Below are 18,646 nucleotides of genomic sequence, written 5' to 3' on the forward strand. Positions count from 1 at the left end.
CCCCCCCGGCCAGCTTTCCCCAGTTTATGTACTGAGCATGACGTCCCATGGTATGGAATGTCCCTTTGGCCAGTTTGGCTGTGCCCCCTCCCAGCTTCTTGTGCACCTCCAGCCTTCTCAGTCGGTAGAGCATGGGAAGCTGAAAAGTCCTTGACTAGTGTAAGCACTGCTCAGCAACAACTAAAACATCGGTGTGTTATCAACGTTATTCTCATCCCAAATCTGAAACACAGCACTGTACCAGCTACTAGGAAGAAAATTAACTCTATCCCAGCCGAAACCAGGACACTAATAAATATAGGAAGTGAACCTGACACTTCAGAAATAGACCAAGGCTGAGACATAGCCCTATTCTCCAACAGCTCTCTTTAGACAGGTAGTTATTTCTACTGACAGAAGCTTAACCTCAGCTACTCAGATGTGCTCCTTCACATAATAAACAGAGATTAAATCCTTGTCCTGCTGAAATCAACAGCAACCCTGCCATTGATTTCCCCTGGTCATTTCTCAAGTTGTAGTGATACCATTGATTATGGATGAATCGACTGACTGAGATGATGAAATATATCAGTTTTATGGCACAGTACAATTCTATCAGTGATGCCTTTCACAGGTGTATGAATCTGTATGTATGAGGTACCATCTGGTACCACAAGGCACCACTTACTACACAGATTTTTCTGTGGACAGGAACTGTATTTTTAACTATTATGGTATATATATATGTATATAATAGAAATACAATTCTTGACACTATATGCAATTTTATGGCAAATAGTTTGAGGCTTTTATCTTTGTGCACAATGATGAGCCTCTCTCTGTTTCTACAAAATTTTATAAACAATATTGAGATTGAATTGGTAATGGGATTGCATAACTCTGAGGTTCATTTCCCTTATGTTTTCTAGAGAGGATTTTTTTTTATAATTAGGAATTTTTTAGCTGTTGCAAAAGTGTTGCTATGAAAGAGTGGCATCTCTGAGTATTAGCAAGGCATTAGTATGTATTCATGAAAACAGTTTTTTTTAAACTATAGACAACATTGGAACTGCAGAGAAGGGATGGGAAAGGGGGAGAAGAAAAAGGGGGATGAGAACTAAATATTATAACCTAACAAAGCAGCAGACGCTGCTGCCCAAACCACTTCTGCTTGGGCTAATGCACTGAATTGGACCAGTCCTTCAAACAATTTCTTCATACAGCCTTCAAGATAGTCACCTTAAAATGCTTCTGAAGTATGAATACTCTCAAATATTTTGATACATGCCCATATTATTAACGGAAATATGATTGCTATTACTACAGCCAGATTTCATGACTTTTCATTCCTTTTCTGCGTGTGGATTGTGCAGGCTGATGTTGACAGTTGAGCAAGTTGTTACAGCTGGTCATAATACATCTGTCAGAAACTTTTGAAACTGGGAAGTAAAGTAGGGAATCTTTTTACTGTGGAAAATGTATAGTTTTACATTTTCCACTTTTTGTGGCTTTTTTTGTGATAAATACGTGTTTAGGGAAACTGCTGTCAAAAAACCTGGACAGAGTATTCACAGGTGAAGTAACGTCTGAGCTCAGATCCTTAGGAGCTGCACCAGGCACTGCGGGGGAAGCTCACAGAGAAGAGGGATTATTCATCAGTATTGCTGCAGTAGCAAAAGGACCCACCTCTCACTGAGAGATTTCACTCTGCCAAGGGTGATGAATCTCTTGTGTGAGTTTTGTTGTACAAGGTTAGGCTCCAGCACAGCCACCCTTGCGTTCAGAAAAATTATCACTGAATGTGCACAGCTGCTATCAAAACGTGCAGGAAAAGATGGGAATAAATGTTTATTTCAGTAAAAAACACTAGCCAGGGAGCCTGACTTTTCTAAAACTGTATTCCCAGAGGTCCTACCCTTTCGCCAGGGGGACCTCTATCATATTCTCTAAAATCTGTCATGTCAAAATTGTAACTGCTAAGTGAGGTGCTAGCATTCTCAAGGTAGTTTAAGAACCCCTTCATATTATGACGGGCAATGCATCAGAATTAATTAGTATGAAAGCTGGTGAGGATAAAATGATGGCTAAAACATCAGAAAGAATTAGACTGAAAGGTGGTGAAAAGCCCAACAGCCATAAGCTTTCTCTGTGACTGAGCTAAAGGAACACTTGGATAAATGGAGACTGACACAGCAAACAATTCCTTTACAGAAGACTTTCAAAAATGCCTTCTACAATATTTCAAGTTGAAAAAAAAAAGTCTCAGAAGCTTGCATGCAATTCGTTTCAGCAAACTCTATTATGTCCAAAAATCTCAAACAAAAGCCCTCTTCAAATATTTCAGTAAGTATACATTTCTACAGAGCAACATGAGCTTGAATTGCCTTTTAGTTATGGCACAGAGGAGACTTCCTGAATACATAGGGCCGTTTGTTGTCAACTGCTTCATGATGTACATTCATGAAAAATGTTATAGGTTAGGCACTTTCAGTATGTGGAATGTCACCTGGAAGAAATGTCATCAGAGCTGGCACTGATGTGGTGTGGGGAAAAAATCAATGTACGTATGGCTTGGCAGCGTTTGCAAGTGTTCAGTTTGTAACCTCAAAACTCAAGGGAGGACAGTCTGAACAAACACAGCAGGAGTCATCAGACTCTTTCCTCAGCTCTACACACACATAATATCACACTGTTCTTTTCAAAACATTGTAAAACAGTGCAGTATCTAGCAGAAGCTGATGCTCCTCCTGTCAGCAGTAACTCTCATACTGCTCCTTTAACACACAATTTAGGAAATAAATAAATAGCAGTGCCGTTGCCCCACCCCACAAAGGACCAATTTATCAAGCCCAGCAGTAGTGGACAAATCTTGATCTGCTGTGGTGATACAGTACTCACACCCTGAAGGATGAGCTCTGCTGTCATCTGCTGATGAACAGCAGTGCCAAATGGTTTGCCATGCCTTGATATGGAAAACAAAGTAATAATGAAACATTTTGCACAGACACCACTAGAGAAGCAAACATGATGCTTTTCAGCTCCAAATGCTGCATAAACAGTAGTAAGTACCTGATGGCAAAGTGTGGCCTTATCTTTCCCTTAGCATTTAAACATATAGTTGAGAGAAAAAATGTCCGACTTGACACACCAGAGAGGGATGAAAAGGTCAGATTTCTTCTCAAGAAACTACTTTTATGATTACCGATGTGGCAATTTGGAAACTTTGCGTTGATGCATATAATTCCACATTGTTAAAAATACTCAGATACAGGTTCTGCTACACAAGTTTGGTGTACTGGAGAAATGAGTAATTATTTCATTTTTTTTCTAAAAACATACAAGTCCAAAAAGCATAGCGAGATTTTTTGAACAAGCATTTTAACCAAAACGTTTTCATCACAAATTATACTTCGGTAGAATGGTAAAGAAACATTCAATTAAGTGTTTCTGCCATTTTAGAGCAAGATTTGTCAAAGTCAGAACTTCGGTTTTGTGGAAGTCTCTTTTGATTAAATTTCCTCACAACCAGGGTGACATTGCTCTGGGAAAGGTACCCTATCACAGAAAACAGCCGATCCCCACAACTAGCCTGGGGTGTAGGACACACAAGTTCAAATCTCCAGTGTTTCAACCTAATAGGGATTCAAATGCGACTCAAGGAGTCAAGGGAGGAAAGATGTTATTCTTGGAGGAAAGATGTTATTCTTGCTTGCAAACAATGTTCCTTAATCACTTCTGAGGGGATTAGCTCTAAGTGTATGCAGAGTCATGCATAGGCAAATCAGTGTCTTACACTTTTGTTTATGCAAGGAAGTGTTTGCATTACTTTACTCACCATTCCATGATTTAGCCACGCTGGTATAAAATTATCAAGCAGCTTTGGGTAAACCAGTTCCCTGTCATAGATATAGATGCTCCAAAACATCGTCACAACAAACTAAGAAGGAAAAAAAGACAAGACATTTTAAAATATATGCTTCTGATCAATTAGCTACACATTTTAGATAGCAAAATGGGGCATTTAGCAAATAATCTATGGACAGTCACAGACATTATTTTCCTTGACCAAATCCTGCTTTAACCAACAGTGTGAATCTGGATTATTCTTTGCATTCACAGGAGTTTTAACTTTTCTTCTTCTTCTTTTTTTTTTTTTTTGACTTTCAGCCTGGGAAAAAATCTCATTTTTTGACTTACATGCCTGTGGCCAAATTACAACTGAGTACTCTACTTCAGTAGCAGATGTGGCACATAAATAATGTTTCACCACTAACAGGATAGAAAACAAATGGAAAATCAGGTAAAATATCACTTGGGATTCACAGAACGTATAAATATGAAACATTCACCCCTGAACAGAAGCCTATAAACTCATCTTTGCACTTTTTCATGTCAGCCATCAAAATAGCATTGTTTAAAAAAAAATATTTAACCCTTTCACTACTCTGCACACAATTCATGGACTGGGATCCACAGAAAAGAGGTCTAGTATCCTGCTCATTTGTCAATATGAAATTTGGCTTGGTTCTTGTCAGAGACTATTTACCAGGAGCCCAGAGAAAGACCATTATTTCCTCGAGACTGAGGACAGGACAGATGGCTCAGATAAAGTTTGCACCAGGCTAAATTTTTGCCAAAGTGTGCACAAATTCTTTAAAGATACCCTGATGTCTGAAAAGCAAAGACAATACAAAACCGCAAAAATTTACAGAAATAGTACTTTTAGCTTACTTTAGCTGGGGAAAGAACAAAGTAAGTAATGTTCTAATTGAAACACAACAGCTTTCTTATCTTGAATTTGAGTCACAGTTTTCTAGTAATAAAAGGCTTATTGTTTACAGCAGTAAAACCCAATACCTGGGCCAGGAGTTTTTCAATGACCGTTTTCAGGGGATCTTTACACAGTATCGACAAGTCCAAGTTTAAAGTTTGACAGGCAACAGATAGGACTTTCACTGAGATCGGCAGGGAAGTATTCAGTCACATCCAGACCGATGTGGCCCATGATCTTAAGGCTAATTTGGGGGGTGAGTAAAAGAAATATGAGGTGAGCACAGCAACGTCAGCAAATTACTAGTGTGTGTGATAGTGTAGGCATAAGTTGTTTCATATGCTTCTGACTTTGGAAAGTTAAAATTGAGGTTGCAGTTTATCAACGGCACCTTGTTCTAACCACAGACACACAGACTTCGGCCAGCCAGTTATGTGAATGACCTGAACCAGTACACTGTTCCCTCAGTGTGCATACAGTACATAGTTTCTTGGTTTCCAACACACTTGTCCATCTGTTATGATACCTATCGGTGCCTGCTCAGAATAAGCTTGGACTATTTGACTAGTGCACAGAGGCCAGGAAAAAAAAATAGGTTATGATGGACAGCCCAAAAAATATTGCAAGTGTAAAGTATCCCACAAGAAGTCTCTCTTCTGGGCCAGTCTTGGCATTGGTACAGCCTAGCTCTTTATGCACCTGCTGACACATAAGTGCCAAGATATGAATAGCTGAACAGCAGGGAAAATGGAAGCAAAGTATCCTCTTCTCTATAGGCTTCCTAGAAGTCATGTATTATCACAGTGGGTCTCTGCGAACCTGCTAAGACCAACTGGGACATAAAAACATATTCTCAGGTGCATGAAGACCAAGACTGATAATGCTTTTTTCCAAGGAAGTCTTGCAGCAAGAAATTAGGATTAGGTTGAACCTTATTACACTGAATACAACAAAGCTGGCATGTTTTGACCTGTGATTTTTGTGTGGAGCAGAATAAAACAATAGACTTTGCCAAGAAGGTAAAGATAAGAAAAGAGGGGACGTGCCATCTGTCCCTTAACCAAAGTCAGCCAATGGATGGAATGGGATCAGCCTAGCTGGTTGCAACCATCTGGAGCTACAGACGGCAAATGCTGCTTAGCAAAGCACCATCACAAGGCAGACATAAGGTAAAGGAGGTGTGCAAAACCCAAGGTGTTACAGAACTAACCTGTCCCGGAGGACGACCCAACATGAGACTAACGCAACGCCCTGGGGAAGATCCCTTCCAGTGTCTGAATGGGTCACCTTACCTTTCCTTACAATTAGTTCATTTGGATAAAATGAACTATAAAAATGAACTATTGCACTATGAACTAAAATGAACTATAAAAATGAACTATTTGGATAAAAAGAACTATAATGAGGACTTGCTACTTAGCTACCTTGGCTGCTTCTGGATTTGTTTACTTTGATTAGTGAGCAACTGTTGGTCTGGTACTTTTAAATCACCTCTACTGTGCTTACGCTTTGGTACTGGTAGACTTTTATTTGGGCCGGGCTTTGCCAAGATCACACATGGTCATGCAGTGCCAGACCATGATACAACTGAGCTGCTTCTTTACACTGCCTATGTAAGGCTCAATCAAAATTGCAGCTCTTATGCTCATGCCGCCTTCCTTGTGGCACAATTCATCACTATTGTGGAGACAGTCATGGTACTACCCTCACATGCCAGGCTGAACAGGCTGCTCATACGCAGCAGACATCTTTCAGGGAGCCCAATACTTTAACTTTCTTTTGTTCCCAAGGCAAAATGGCACAAATGTCACCCTTCCACTTCTCCTTTAGACAAACTTGAGGCCTGGAATTCAAGGAAGAAAACAGGCACCAGCAATTGCTTTTACATTTCTTTGTACAGAAGCCTCCTAAGATTGCCAGCTTTCTGAAAACAGCAATTACTTGGTCAAACATAAGGTTAAGCAACATACAAAAGAAGAGTCCCTCATTTGCTACTTATCTATCTATGGTCATTACAGATCAAAGGGAACCCCAAATTTGCAAGCAGACCTTGGAAACTGTTTGAAAATATGGAGTTGCTCACTTGTCCCAGGCATCTGAAGTATTGCTAAACAAATACACAGCAGCTGGAAAAAAATAAGGCTGAAAGCTAAACTCTGTTTTCCCACTTAAGGAGATATTCCTTGAGTTTTTGTCCTCCATCTCTGAAGCTTCAGAGGACATGGGAAGAGCATGTGGCACTGCCAAGGGAAAAATTTTAAAGGACTAGTTGGGAAATGGTTGGTGATTCAAAAGGGAAAACAAGTGGCTTTATCAAAACACCACAAATGGAAGCAAAGAGAAACTAAGAGAGGAAAGCCAGTGAAAAGGATTGCATAATTTGCTGTTTTACACGAGCCCAACCAAGAAATGTTATGCAAACGAAGAATGAACCCAGTGGAACTTTATTTTCCTGCATTATGTGTTTTTGTTTTTGGCTGGGCTGCACAGTTCAGTTCACTCATTTCCTGGATGGCCTCACGACAAAGAAAAAAAACCTCAACCCTTTGGCCTTGACTGGCTGCTTCTGGATTTGTTTACTTTGATTAGTGAGCAACTGTTGGTCTGGTACTTTTAAATCACCTCTACTGTGCTTACACTTTGGTACTGGTAGACTTTTATTTGGGCCGGGCTTTGCCAAGATCACACATGGTCATGCAGTGCCAGACCATGATACAACTGAGCTGCTTCTTTACACTGCCTATGTAAGGCTCAATCAAAATTGCAGCTCTTATGCTCATGCCGCCTTCCTTGTGGCACAATTCATCACTATTGTGGAGACAGTCATGGTACTACCCTCACATGCCAGGCTGAACAGGCTGCTCATACGCAGCAGACATCTTTCAGGGAGCCCAATACTTTAACTTTCTTTTGTTCCCAAGGCAAAATGGCACAAATGTCACCCTTCCACTTCTCCTTTAGACAAACTTGAGGCCTGGAATTCAAGGAAGAAAACAGGCACCAGCAATTGCTTTTACATTTCTTTGTACAGAAGCCTCCTAAGATTGCCAGCTTTCTGAAAACAGCAATTACTTGGTCAAACATAAGGTTAAGCAACATACAAAAGAAGAGTCCCTCATTTGCTACTTATCTATCTATGGTCATTACAGATCAAAGGGAACCTCAAATTTGCAAGTAGACCTTGGAAACTGTTTGAAAATATGGAGTAGCTCACTTGTCCCAGGCATCTGAAGTATTGCTAAACAAATACACAGCAGCTGGAAAAAAATAAGGCTGAAAGCTAAACTCTGTTTTCCCACTTAAGGAGATATTCCTTGAGTTTTTGTCCTCCATCTCTGAAGCTTCAGAGGACATGGGAAGAGCATGTGGCACTGCCAAGGGAAAAATTTTAAAGGACTAGTTGGGAAATGGTTGGTGATTCAAAAGGGAAAACAAGTGGCTTTATCAAAACACCACAAATGGAAGCAAAGAGAAACTAAGAGAGGAAAGCCAGTGAAAAGGATTGCATAATTTGCTGTTTTACACGAGCCCAACCAAGAAATGTTATGCAAACGAAGAATGAACCCAGTGGAACTTTATTTTCCTGCATTATGTGTTTTTGTTTTTGGCTGGGCTGCACAGTTCAGTTCACTCATTTCCTGGATGGCCTCACGACAAAGAAAAAAAACCTCAACCCTTTGGCCTTGACAAAATTGCTTCTAAGTACAGTTAAAGGTAAGCTTTCTGGCTATCTCCCAAGACATTTGTGGTTAACTGTGAGTAAAAGTGTATTGTTTGTGAGCCTCTTTGAGGGTTAAAGGCATTACACATAGAAGCAAAGTGTTATTAAAGGCAGACCACAGTAAGCACAAATTGGCATGGTACTGGCTTTAGGTGGGATCTAGTGCTAGCACAGCATCACACCAAATGAATTTGAAAAGGGCCAGTGAAGGAAATCACAAGGAGCGGGCACTGAAAATCAGAGAAGACTCTCCTCGGAGAATAGAGTTCAGGAGGCAGTTGCACCACTGCTTGCTCATATTCCCATCACCAGCCACCACGTCACCACAGATGGGGGCAAAATCTAGACTAGAGAGATTTTGGCATGGTCGAGTCAGTTATGGCAATAAAAGTATTTTGTAGTCTGGTCAAATAACGAGGTAAGTAGGAGACTGCAGCAAAGGCCTACACATGTTTTCTTGGGATATGATCCCAGATCAGCATTATGGATGATCTACAGAAGAAGGGTGATCAGCTTTCCTTTTGACTGTACCAGTACAGAGAAACAAGAGATAAGAAAGCATGCCTGGCTTTCTCTCTTTCATATCACAGGTTTTTAAAAACATAAAAGTATAATATAAAGAATATGAGATCATTCTAGCCAGTTTAGACTCAGACCCAGATGGAGCTATTAAAGCTACATGATATAAAATATCAATGGTAGTTTGTGATTTTCTAAGCAGAAATCTCTCTTCTAATATATAACAATATCAATTTTCTTTCTTCTTATTTCTATTAAACACAGTCTTAACTAGAAATGCCTGTTTTATCTCTTCTTCCTCTTGTTTGGCACAAATGACAGGAAACATATTGATAAAACCATATACAGCTTACACAAAACACTAATTAACCACAGAAACTCAGCAACTTCATGATCTATGCAAACAAATAGAAAAAAGTAGGGATACTTCTAAAACGTCTATGCAAGCATTTTTTTTTCGGTGGATGCTTCCTGATCTCTTAGGCGTTTGAATAGTACCCCAGGCTTATAATAAACTAAAAAAGGGCTAGGAAGTGCTGCCCACAGACTTTTCGTGGAATAAGGCTTTACTGCATAGAAAATTGGTCTGTTGATTTCTGATTTCATTCTCTTAATAGTCATACTAAAAAGAGCAACAATAGGTAAACAGTAGTCATTATGTCCTTCGGAGAGGCTCATGTTTATTTCTTGATGCTCCTAAACAAAATGGTACGTTGGCAATTCAGTTTTGTCTGAGCCCCTGAAGATACACAATGCATAACACAACACTGGAGAGAGGTGATTTGCTGCAAAAATTCTGCAAGATTTGATTTGTTGCAAAGCCACCCAAGGAGATTGTTTGCCCTTGGGCTGGTTCTTTCCCCTCCTTTGGAAGGTGGGAGGAGGTTGGTGGTCAGACTTCCCAGGTGGTTTATATGTAATACTTTCTTAGGAAGTACTAAAAATGAAATACTTTATTTTGTTACTTTTTTTTTTCACACATCATTGTTTGACTTGGGAGTGGAAACCCCTTTTCTCATCTGTTTTTCAGTACAAGTCATCTCAAGGGCTTCAGTAAGCAGGAAATACAGAAAAAATTGTGTTGAATTGCTCTTGAAAAACTACAGTTAGTGGGCTTTAAAATGTTCCCCTAGTATTTGTATTATTCCCTAAACATACTCTGTGTAAAACACTGAGCAATAAAAATAATTTAGATGTTAAGGTAACTGACAAGTACTTAAGCATGACCACTGCTGTTACATTAGAAACCCAACAAGGATTTTATTCACATCCGTCCAATTTTTATGTGTGAAGGTTCCCTTGTGTTGCTGCTGGAAACCACTGAGAAGCTCCACGGAGAGCTAGGTGGGTGAGTCTCAAAGAAAGAAAGTCTGCATTTGAACTTCTTTTGTTCTTTTTTTTTTTTGGAGTGAGGAAGCTGTTGAGAGAATATGGGAAACGAGGGAACTTTAACTTTTTTTCTGCAGATGCTCTGGTGTTTAATAACTTCCTTCTAACAAGCACCTCCGGCATACCAAAATTTCACTGGGTATTTTCTTACACATAAATAGCTCTTTAGAGAACAAAGCCAGCATTAGACGTTTGCTACTTTTGGGCCTTGAACTTTTCCTACCCGTAATCCCACCGAAGAAGAGCCCCCAGTGGCTGGCAGTCCCTCAGGCACTGTCCAAGGCTTTCACAAGTGGTAGCTGCAGTGTGGTGGGCGCTGCTGGAGAGCATCAGGTTTCAGGAAGGAGACCAGTGTTAAGTTATGAAATGCTGCTGTTTTTCTCCCAGTAGCCAGGAGAAGAAACAACAATGAAAACAACCTTTTTAGGCTTTCTTTGTAAGAGGTAAAGTGGAATAATATGTGGTAATCAGCTGCTCCCCCTCAGCACAGAAAGGTCACCTTTGGAAATGGAGAGCATCTGTCCAATGAGCATGGCCATTTCTTACTATTTTCTGGATTTTTTTTTTTTTGTTTAAGACAGAAGTTGTTTCTGTATAAAACCCTTGGGAAAGTAGCTAGCTCCAGGTATGCAACATGTCTCCCAGAAACTGCTAAATTGTAAATGTTGCAACAGTACTTCTAGTGCAGGCAATGGCTAGCTGGGATTCCTTGCTTACCGGTGGCAAGAGAAACAACGCCTGAAAGAAATGCGCAGAATTGCCAAGGCAAACTGAAGCTGAAATTCTCCAAGATCTTGAAAAGTTTCAAGGTCAGGAACACTGCAGGGGTGGAGGAGCATACAGACACGAGTATGGAGCTAAAAGAGCAGCAGGAAAGAATCCCTGAATCCTGAGTGGCGTGAGAGCGCCACGGAGGGTGTGCTTTGATGCATATAAAGGCTTACACTTCTAGATTGAAAAAGGCACTTAAAATCTTTAGACAAATAATGTGATGTTGTTCTCCTTCTTCACTTCTACTACCAGCACAGTAGGAAAAGCATCTGTTGCCAATCACAATCACAACTACTTCTAATTCCCAATCTCCCTTAAAATACAAATGTAACATATAAATCTCTGCACCCATAAAATACATATTTGCAAGCCTGTTTACAGATTTTTTAACAACTGTATTAGTTGATCCAGTTTCTTCTACCATGGCTGGAGAACTGCAGTCTATTACCCCAGCATGAATTGTGGCAGCTCCCAAGAGGCAGGCCAGCAAGTACAGTAAGGGAAGGCTACCAGCCGGGGTTTTATGAAAGAAATACCTGCACAGTGTTTCACGTGTGCTTTGCATTTTCTAACTTTGCAAAAGCATTCTGTATTTCTTCACGTATTGTGAAATCCCACATAAATGGTGAAATCACATCTCTCAATATATCAAATTATAAATGATAGATTGACATGTTGTGTTAACTGCTGTTAATTGACAGTAAGTGACCAGCTTTTGTGAAACAGTAAAACTTTAGAGACCTCATACAGTTTTCTAGTAGTCCTACCAGGAAAAAAAAAAATTGATTCTATTGGATTTATTTTGAACTACTGTACACTGAAACTAAAAATTAGAATTAAAGGTTGATCCTGAATTACAATAAAAGCAAAACTTTAATGAGAGGTTCACACTTTTTTTTAATGTAACCTAAACTTAGAACTAGACTGACACAGATCACACTTCCATGTAAAAACCCATGAAATCCTGGATCTTCAGCTGCTTTCAGTGTGTGGTATGAGACACGTAAAGACACTCAGCACCTTTTGCCATTGAAAGTGATGTCCAGTGTCCCAGTGGAGCAGGACCTGATCCCAAGAATAGTTTTCTTTTGGAAAAGACATGTAAAAACCACATTTTTCCATACCTTCCGTGTGCTTTTTTACATTACTGACAAACCCCTTTTTTTCCTACCCCATTTCTTCTGTCAGCTCTGAATCCCCCATGGGATTAACAGGGAGCAACCTGGACTTGCGCTTCCCTTCTTGCCCATGACAAAACGGCTTACAGCCCGAACTCCGGTCAGGTCATTACAGTGTGAAACACGCCACAGTCAGCACTTTCACTACTCCTGGTAACGACACATGGTGCAGAAAAAGTCCAAATTGACTCTCAAGATGCTGCCGGTACAATTCACATTTGAAATGACTTGTACACCCAAGTTCCTATTGGAAAGTACATTTTTTTTAATGAACCAAAAATAATTTCAGCAACACCAGTGCTCCCTTACACCTGTGAAAAACAAGAGCGCAGTAAAATAATCTCTACCATCTTTCCCTTTCCACAGTCTTTTGCGTAGAGGTGGGAAAGCCTTTCAGCCAGGAAACAATCAGTAAATAACACTCACCCAGTTTGTAAAGACAGGCACAGATTAACACCGTACTTACCACTCCAACAGGGAAAGCTAGAACAGCCATCACCCAGTCACGGAGGGAAATGAGTTTTTTCAGCTGCCTCTCTTGCTCTTGACTGTCATTTCCTTTAGTGAGAAGACTGGACAAGTCAGTCAAGACGCAAATCCCAAAGAAGACAGCCTGGATAACCTGCACGGAAGGGGAACACACTCTTGAACACAGAGAAGACCAGACCGTTGGCAGAGAGTGAGACGGACACAGGCACGCCTGAGGAGTATTGCCACGGAATTGACATGAGGAGTGGGAAAACATCAGTCCCTTAAATATGGGTAGAGTTTGTTCACATAAAAGCCACTTGTGCTTCTAGACTGGAAGCCCTGCATGCACCTTGCTCCTCCTGTACTGGGGGAATCGATGCAAGTGAAAGGACCATTGCAGAGGTGGGACTTCCCACCCTCGCCTCAGACATGTGCCACCCGCCGGGGACTGAACTGCAGCCACCCCTTCCTGCTTCACTCCATACAACTCAGCCCCAAAGCCACAGCATTCACCTGAGGTGCAAAAAGTGAGGAACGCTCCCTGTAAAAAGAAAGGAAAGAAAAATGACGAGCAGTTCTTTCCCTTGCGCCAGGAGGTCTCCCTTGGAGACCCTGCCTGCCCCACACACTCCACCCAGAGGCGAAGAAGGTGCTTGAGGCTTCCTGAGAGATGCAGCACACGACCCGGGCTCCGGCAAATCTATCACTGCTTCATCTCAGGTAGTGAATGACAGAACGAGCAAGCTGCAGGAGTTATTCAAGCCTTCTTTTTGTAATGGCGAACTGTCATTTACCTGCCTTTTCCTTTTTTGCATTTACGTATTTGTGTGCAATATTGTAAGATTAACTGTTATATTAAATTGGTAGTTTAATCACCTGAACCCACTGATTTAGTTCAAACTTGACTTGATCTTAGTTTGATCACTGCATTTTTCTTCCTTAATTAGCTCAGTAAAATTGTAATAAGTTAGCTCAGGAATGCTCTTGCCTGAGGACCCGTGCATCCTTTCTAGTACAGTTCAGAGGAAGTGCACGCAGCTTGTTTACTCCCTGAGCTGGAAGCCCGGGTCACAAACCCACACGCATCAGGTATTTTCAGGTAAAAAATTAACAAAACACAGGCTTGGTTCCCAAATCGTGCAGTGATTCATCAAAAAACATAAACATATGCTTAAAATACATACTACATGTTTTTCAAGCAAGCATGGAGTACTAGTTTAGAAGTCTTGTTTGTAAATCTAAGTGTTCCTCTGACTAGGGGTCTCTGACTAAGCAGCAGACCATCCATAAGAAGTAAGAATAGCACATACCCAGATTTTGCAAAATACAATTTATGTGCATACATCTTAGCAGAATTTAGACTATAATAAGTAATGTAAAAAAACACCTTAGGCTAGGGGGCACTGATCTGGAATATGGTAGGGAAGGGGGGGGAGAGCGGGAAGGAAGGAAGAAAGGAGGGAGGGCAGAAGGAAGGAAGGAAGGAAGGAAGGAGGGAGGGCGGAAGGAAGGAAGGAAGGAAGGAAGGAAGGAAGGAAGGAAGGAAAGGAAATACCAAACAGATGTTGGCTGTTACAAAGAAATCCAGCTATGTGTAATGGTTGGATGGATTAAAGTACATTCCCTTCCTCAACAATCCTTATATGACCCAAATACTTGTAAATTCTGGCTGTAAAGCTGTGAACAACAGATGTTCAAATGCCTGGATCTGCTTGCAATTCTGCTGCCATTGCTCTCCCCTCTCCAGGCTGTAGCTACATATAATTTGCTTGATAAATAGATGAAGCAACATTACAAAACATTCCCTGAAGCCATGAAATGTGACAGACAGTGCTAGAGCTGTATATTGTGCTAGAAAAAGGTATTACTACTTCAAATGACTGCCTGGAAAAGCTACCATCTTCTACATAATTTCTGAAAAACTTTTTACATAAAAGTTGGGGGTCCTTGGAGCTACATAATCACATGAACTCCTAATGCACTTTTTCATATTATTTATTTGAAACAAGCACTTAGTAGAAAAAAATCTTCCCATACTCAGCCCTGTTTTCCACCAAACAGATGGCCTATTTGGAGAGAAGGAATGGAAGAACTAATTATGCATTTGCTTGACTTAAGAGGAGACATGATACCATCTACTATTCACTCAAGAGTGTGAATGCCAAAGAAGGAAAAAGATTTAAGACAGGACTGGAAAAAAAAGTATACCTAACAGTAATGAGATCAATCTGGGTGTTAGAAAGTTTAGGCTGAGCACCAGGAAATATTTCCTAACAGTGAGCTCTGTCAGACCATGAAATAGTTTCTCAGAGGAAGTGGTGGAAGCCTCATGGCTTGAGTCACTCAAACCGATATTGGACAAAACACTCAATAATGTACTGCAGGGAACAGTATTATGCTGGCAGGGCTTGGACAAGTGACTAATGGATTGTTTGCAGCTCTAACGATTCCCTGAAATGGTCTCTCTCCAAAGAAACACAGGCTCAAACAATCACACGCCCACTTTCCAAGGGAATTGAGATTGTACATCCACTAATCAATCACAAACCGAACACCTTCTCTCCCTACTATCCTGTTATGAACACACCGATTCAAGGGAAAATACAATGTTATCATCGGGAATAACTGAAAACTCCTGAAGGGAAAGAAAGTACCCAAGGATTACGTAGGTATGAAGTAAACTATTCTACAAAAAGATTAACAAATAAAAATCCATATAGGAAAGAGAAAATTACATATTTATTGAGAACATTCAGAGCCAATGAAAAAATCGTATAGTGTTCAGGGATGAACAGTTCCAGCTTATTCATACAAATAACATACGTACATTGGCCCTAATACTTCCTTTCCTTTCTAGAATGTGCAAGAAAACTCTTCTGACACCTATCAACATTTAGGATTAGACTGAGGACCTCCAGAGCTGCGTAAGTCTCAGCACCATAAACTGAACAGCCAGAATCAGTAACGATTTATGTCCTTCGTGGGTCTGGCATAGGAAAAGCGTAGCATGCAGCTACTGGTGGTTTATGGTATGAAACGAATTTTTAAATTCCATGTTCCTCGGTGTGAATGCTGCTTAACAGATGTGAAAAGTTCACAGCAAGGGAGTAGAAACTCCCTCTAAGCAATATTCTCCAAAGTGCCCTGGTGTTACCTCAGATTTAGGATCACATTTTCCAAACAAGGACCTTCTTTTGAAAATCTGCAGGTGGTGAGTCTATACATGAAACATCCCCGAGATGTTAAACAAACAGTTGACTTCTTTTTTTTTTCCTTGGAAATGTAAGCAATAACAGCACTTCAGAGGAAACATCTTCCAATTTTGCCTTTAACTAGAGTTTGAAGGAAAACAGTGATTTAGAAAATGACAAATTTGACAGAAAACAGCCATACCTTCCTTATACCATGTAACAGTGATAGAGGCAGAAACTCATAAGCAGAGTATGCAAAAACAAGAAAATCATTAAACCAGGTATAAGATACTAACTTACTGCAGACCCCATTTTCTCCATTAAAGCCTAGAGGGGCCACTGCTACTGTAGTCGATACTACAGTACCCTTAAGCTGCGATAACGTAATGACAAGCAATGGAAACGGCCATCTACAGGTATTTTAGTAACACAAAACTCTGAGCAGAGAAAATACTTGTGAGCTGGTTTTGACTGAGACAGAGTTAATTTTCTTCATAGTAGCTAATATGGGGCTCTGTTTTGGATTTGTGATGGAAACAGTGTTGATAACACAGGCGTGTTTTTGATACTGCTGAGCAGTGCTTACACAGAGTCAGGGCCTTTTCTGCTTCTCACCCCACCCCACCAGCGAGGAGGCTGGGGGTGCACAAGAAGTTGGGAGGGGACACAGCCGGGACAGCTGACCCCAGCTGACCACAGGGATATTCCACACCATATGACGTCATGCTCAGCAATAAACTAGAGGGAAGGTTGGCCGGGGGGCCGCTGCTCAGGGACTGGCTGGGCATCGGCCAGCTGGCGGTGAGCAACTGTTTTCATTTGCATCACTTGTCTTTCTTGTGTTTTATTTCTCTCTGTTATTTTCCATTTCATTACAATATTATTGTTGTTGTTATTATTATTATATTTTATTTCTATTATTAAACTGTTCTTATCTCAAACCACGGGTTTGTTTTTTTTTTTGCTGTGTGGTGCTTAGTTGCCGGCTGGGGTTAAACCACGGCAACTAGTTAAGTTGCTGCAGGAGAAAACGGCTATGAACAGAAGATGAAACCAAGCAGCCCAGAAACCTTCTCAAACAGTGAGATCTATTCAGATTATATATCAGAAAAGATTGTTCCTTACGAACGATTAGAATAAAGTAAACTAATTGTACATGTCTTTCTCGTGCAAGAAAATAAAGACCTGCTTCAGTAGGACAGTTTTTCTATAAGGTGCTCACTGCAGGATAGCAGCTAATGACCTCCCCGTACTTTCCCTAATTTGACTTCTTAGAGTCAGACAGAAAATATATTTCCTTGTAAACCTTTCTTCGGGGCATGGAGACTCCCTTCTCCCCTGTGCCGTGGGGCTCCACAGTGCAGACAAAATCTCTGCACAGCTGAGGTCAATGGAAATTCTGCCACTAATCTTAACCAAGGCAGAAAACTCCCATTAAATTCACTGAATCTAGGATTTCATTGCCCGTGGACTCATCCTTTTTCAAGCTCACTCTCATAATCAGAAGCATTCCTTAGAGCTCAGGGCAGAAGAACTGGAAGTCACTTACTATTATTCATTGGTGTTTTTTCCTCTATCTACCTTTGAAAATGGAGAATTCGCTGTCCTCAAGTGATCGTTTTTGAGATTAACAGCACTTACAAATTATTTCATGTATCCCTCTATGTAATAAGGCATCTGAGTAGGCTGGCAAGTAGACAGTGCTGCCAGAATAAAACATGGGAGTAACATTCACAAAATCAGCAAGAAATTACAAAAGAGCATGGAAATTAAGTAACTTTTACACATTCCAAAATGCCATGTTTGCGCATGAAGTGCATGCGCGTGTGTGTGCACGTGCGCATATATTAGGTACCTGTACCTCACTTACCAGGTAAGCTTCCACTGTTTAAATGTAAGACTGCGTTTAAGAAAGACTTAAGAGTCTGCAAATATAACCCATATTATAGGAAGACTAATTCACACTAGGGTGTCAGGGAGGCCTGGCTGATCCCTGGGGGCTGGGAGCGGCGGCGGGCGCAGCCAGGGCCCATCCCACCCCCAGCCAGGAGCAGGGCAGCCAGGGGCACCAGGGCAGCCCCAGGCATCGGGCACCTCCCTGGGGACGGGCCACTAGCCCATGGGTGGGGGGCAGGCATAACCTGACTCATCAAAGCGACACTCACACTTAAGACAACTCGTGGCTTTCCACAGAAGATGAAAGTTTAGCTCTACCAGCATGCAAAATCAAATTGCTGAAAGTTGTCACTTCTCATGTATTTTAGATTTTACAATCTGCCATATACAGAACGTCATCTGATTTTCCTTTTCAAACAACAGGAATATGATTTATAACCTCAGAGTATCTGTTACTACTCCTTGTCACCTTGTGTCACTTTAGCTTTCATTCCTCCAGCCTCTAGATGTTATTTGACGTATAAATGTATTATGCTTCACCAATTAAGACAACTGTACTTTAAGAAACTCCGAAGTAATTTAAGTCAGATTTTTATCTCTTTGCCCGCTGTAAACACGACTGATTGGACTCCGTTCTGGGACTGTGCTTGGTTTGGGTTGTAGTGTATCGGGCTGTACGCAGGCGCGTGTGGACAGCCTGCATTCTGACAACAGCTCAGTTATCTATAATTGCAATATACAGAGCAAGTCCAAGTTAAGT

The 18,646-nt window shown here is 40.9% G+C and overlaps 1 protein-coding gene across 1 annotated transcript in view; it reads right to left on the minus strand.

Moving 5' to 3' along the window:
• The window catches only part of AIG1 (androgen induced 1), a 130,987-nt gene that overhangs the window by 78,609 nt on the left and 33,732 nt on the right, over positions 1-18,646 (minus strand). The window contains exons 2-3 of the mRNA XM_009281450.2: positions 12,795-12,950; positions 3,815-3,916 (exon numbers count right to left, since the gene is read on the minus strand). Of these exons, the coding sequence (XP_009279725.1) occupies positions 3,815-3,916; positions 12,795-12,950 (258 nt within the window). The remainder of the gene's footprint in view (positions 1-3,814; positions 3,917-12,794; positions 12,951-18,646) is intronic.

Source organism: Aptenodytes forsteri, unplaced genomic scaffold (genome assembly GCF_000699145.1).
Source record: "Aptenodytes forsteri isolate BGI_AS27 unplaced genomic scaffold, ASM69914v1 Scaffold82, whole genome shotgun sequence".
NCBI lineage: Eukaryota > Metazoa > Chordata > Aves > Sphenisciformes > Spheniscidae > Aptenodytes > Aptenodytes forsteri.